Here is a 4,363-nt window from a genome sequence, read left to right as displayed (position 1 = left end):
TCCTGAGTATGGTCCATTCCAAATAAATTATAATACTATAAAGGATAAGTGGAATGTGACTGAACTGCAAAGTATGCTCATTCAAGAGGAAGCAAGGCTTAAGAAGCAAGGAATCCACTCTGTCAATCTCATGGGTCATCCAGGAGCTAAAAGAAAACCAGGAAGGAAGAATGGAAAGGGCAATAAAGGACCAGTAAAGATTAATGAGTCATCTGCCCAAATCCATAAGAAGGAACAAAAGAATGATAAGTGTCATTTCTGCAAAAAACCTGGACACTATCGAAAAGACTGCTTGAAACGTAAGGCATGGTTCGAAAAGAAAGGTAAGCTTAGTGCTTTTGTATGTTTCGAATCATACTTGGCAAAAGTTCCTTATAATACTTGGTGGATTGATTCTAGTTGTACCACTCATGTTTCGAATACGATGCAGGGATTCCTTACAACCCAAACCATAAGTCCAAATGAAAAGTTTATTTTCATGGGGACTAGAGTCAAAGCTCCGGTTGAAGCCATTGGAATGTACCGTTTGATTTTGGACACTGGACATCATTTAGATCTTTTTCAAACTTTTTATGTTCCCTCTGTTTCTCGAAATTTAGTTTCATTATCGAAACTTGATACAACTGGATATTCTTTTAAGTTTGGAAATGGATGTTTCAGTTTATTTAAACATAATCATTTTATTGGTTCTGGTGTGCTTTGTGATGGTTTGTACAAATTAAAACTTGATAATTTATTTGCTGAGACTCTATTGACCCTACATCATAATGTTGGTTCGAAACGTGGCTTAGTGGTTGAAAGTTCAGCTTACTTGTGGCATAAACGTTTGGGTCATACATCCAAAGAAAGAATACAAAGATTAGTAAAGAATGAAATCCTTCATGTTTTGGATTTTACTGATCTTGGTATTTGTGTGGATTGTATTAAAGGAAAACACACAAAAAAAAAACAATTAAGAAAATAGCCACAAGAAGCACACAGCTCCTTGAAGTAATACACACTGATATATGTGGACCTTTTGATGTTCCATCGTTTGGTGGAGAAAAGTACTTTATCACCTTTATTGATGATTTTTCACATTATGGTTATAAATATCTCTTACATGAAAAATCTCAATCAGTAGACACATTATAGGTGTTTATCAATGAGGTTGAAAGACAGCTAGACAGAAAGGTGAAAATTGTTAGATCTGACAGAGGTGGTGAGTATTATGGAAGATATGAAGAAATTGGACAATGCCCTGGTCCATTTGCTAAATTCCTTGAAAGGCGTGGTATTTGTGCTTAATACACTATGCCAGGAACACCGCAACAAAATGGTGTTGCAGAAAAGCGTAACCGTACATTAATGGATATGGTTAGGAGTATGTTAAGTAATTCTTCTGTACCCTTATCATTGCGGATGCATGCTTTGAAAACCGCCATGTATTTATTAAATAGGGTTCCTAGTAAGGCAATTCCAAAGACTCCTTTTGAACTGTGGACAGGAAGGAAACCCAGTTTGAGGCATCTGCATGTTTTGGGTTGCCAGGCGGAAGTAAGGATTTATAATCCTCATGAAAAGAAACTGGACTCAAGAACAACCAGTGGTTTCTTCATTGGTTATCTAGAAAAATCCAAAGGGTATAGATTTTACTGTCCTAACCATAGTACAAGAATTGTTGAAACTGGAAATGCTAGGTTCATTGAAAATGGTGAAACTAGTAGGAGTGTAGAACCACGAAAAGTGGAAATTCAAGAAGATAGGATACAAGTACCTTTACCTATAACTCATTCTCAGGTTGTTGTTCCCACAGTTGTCAAACGGCTTGACAACATACAAGAACAACAAATAAATGACCAAACACTCCATGATAAAGTTGTTACTAATGAACCTGCAGTAGATGAACCACATGAAGTGGCATTAAGAAGGTCTCAAAGGCAAAGAAGATTTGCCATTTATGATGATTATGTGATTTATTTACATGAATATGAATTTGACTTAGGAATTGATGAAGATCTAGTTTCATTTTCACAAGCCATGGAAAGTGTTAATTCTGCTAAGTGGTTTGACGCCATGAAGGAAGAGTTAAAATCAATGGATCACAATGAAGTCTGGGACCTTGTTGATTTGCCTAAAGGTTGTAAAAGAGTCGGCTGTAAATGGGTCTTTAAGACCAAACGCGACTCAAGTGGCAATATTGAAAGATACAAGGCTAGACTCGTTACCAAAGGTTTTACTCAGAAAGATGGTGTTGATTATAAAGAGACCTTTTCTCCTGTGTCTAAGAAGGACTCTCTGAGAATTATTATGGCTATGGTGGCTCATTACGATTTAGAGTTACACCAAATGGATGTGAAAACTGCCTTTTTGAATGGGAATTTAGATGAAGAAGTTTATATGGACCAACCAGAGGGTTTTTAGTTGAAGGAAATGAACACATAGTGTGTAAACTTAAGAAGTCGATATACAGACTTAAACAAGCTTCCCGACAATGGTATCTTAAGTTCAATGATACTATCACCTCCTTTGGATTTAAGGAAAACGTTGTTGATCGGTGTATATATCTTAAGGTCAGTGGGAGCAAGTTTATATTTCTAATTTTGTATGTTGACAATATCTTGCTTGCTACTAATGATCTTGGTTTGTTACATGAGGCCAAGAAATTCCTTTCTAAGAACTTTGAAATGAAAGATATGGGTGAGGCATCCTATGTGATTGGAATTAAAATATTCTGTGATAGATCACAAGGATTGTTAGGGTTGTCTTAGAAAGCATATATTAATAAAGTTCTAGAGAGATTCAAGATGGAAAAGTGCTCTGCAAGTGTTGTTCCAATTCAGAAAGGAGATAAATTGAGCCTTATGCAGTGTCCAAAGAATGAATTGGAACGCAAACAAATGTAACAAATTCCTTATGCATCTATTGTTGGGAGCTTGATGTATGCTCAGACTTGTACTAGGCCAGACATCAGTTTTGCTGTCGGAATGCTGGGCAGGTATCAAAGTAATCCAGGATTGGATCATTGGAAAGTTGCAAAGAAAGTATTGAGATACTTGCAAGGGACAAAAGATCATATGCTCACGTTTAAAAGGTCCGATCATCTAGAGGTGATAGGTTATTCAGATTCGAACTGGGCTGGGTGTGTGGATACCAGAAAATCCACATATGGATATTTGTTCCTTTTAGCTGGAGGAGGAATTTCATGGAAAAGTGCGAAGCAGTCTGTCATTGCTGCATCCACTATGGAAGCTGAGTTTGTGGCATGCTTTGAGGCCACTGTTCATGGATTATGGCTGCGGAACTTTATTTCAGGACTTGGAATTGTCGATAGTATTGCCAAGCCGCTGAAAATTTATTGTGATAATGCAGTAGCAGTCTTCTTCTCTAAAAACGACAAGTATTCGAAGGGTGCTAAACACATGGAATTGAAATACTTTGCTGTTAAAGAAGAAGTTCAAAAACGAAGAGTGTCAATTGAGCACATTAGCACCAATTTGCAGTAGCAGTCTTCTTCTCTAAAAACGACAAGTATTCGAAGGGTGCTAAACACATGGAATTGAAATACTTTGATGTTAAAGAAGAAGTTCAAAAATGAAGAGTGTCAATTGAGCACATTAGCACCAATTTTATGGTTGTGGATCCGTTAGCTAAAGGGTTGCTACCAAAGACATTTAGCGAACATGTCGAAAGAATAGGCATTATTGAAAACCATTATTGACATTATGTTAAAGTTTTATGCTCTTTATGTACTTGACACTTCGATATCACTTATGTATTGTTTCTGATACACTTATGCATCATGTTTCCTTATGTCGGTATATACATGAATGAATTATGTGAATGTTAACAGGATTTGTTTCTGAAAAGAAACATTATTGCTAGACCATTATGTTATCTCTCATTATTGATCATGTTAAGTATAGGACTAATACTGTGATACATGGAAGGGACTGTGTCGAACTAATGACATACAACCGCCATGATCCTTGTAAGTTCTTACTTAATGATGATTTATGTCATGCCCCGAAACCCCCGTCGAGCCCGCGACTTCCCGCTTCAGGTCGAACGGTTGCGACGTCCCAGGTTATCGCCGACCTCAACTAAACATCAGAGATTTAATCGCGCAAACAGAAACCATAAAACACCCGGACAAACTTAAACTGGGGAGAATTGGGAGAATATACATTTCCATTTCTTGTTCAACTTGTTCCACCATATAAACAATAAAACAAACCTCTGACTACTAGTGCACACTTTACTGAAACTACCAAAATCAAAAAGGAGTCGATGACCCGACGTTCAACCTCAAAAATGGTTCTCATCCAAGGCAAGCTTTCCCACTTCTACAAACACGGTCGTCGTGTGTCTTATCCAGGTCATC

The 4,363-nt window shown here is 37.2% G+C and overlaps 1 protein-coding gene across 1 annotated transcript; it reads left to right on the top strand.

The window, feature by feature from the left end:
- Positions 1–2,918: 2,918 nt before the first annotated feature.
- Positions 2,919–3,485, top strand: LOC130140116 (secreted RxLR effector protein 161-like). Its single transcript, XM_056318656.1, has one exon. It carries the CDS (start codon positions 2,919–2,921, stop codon positions 3,483–3,485), a length of 567 nt encoding a protein of 188 aa, XP_056174631.1.
- Positions 3,486–4,363: the final 878 nt, after the last annotated feature.

Source organism: Syzygium oleosum, unplaced genomic scaffold (genome assembly GCF_021117445.2).
Source record: "Syzygium oleosum isolate NSW1041296 unplaced genomic scaffold, Sole_v2.1 Sole_v2.16, whole genome shotgun sequence".
In the NCBI taxonomy this organism is placed as follows: domain Eukaryota; kingdom Viridiplantae; phylum Streptophyta; class Magnoliopsida; order Myrtales; family Myrtaceae; genus Syzygium; species Syzygium oleosum.
Note: the sequence above shows the minus strand (reverse complement) of the source record. Positions and strands in the feature narration are given on the sequence as shown.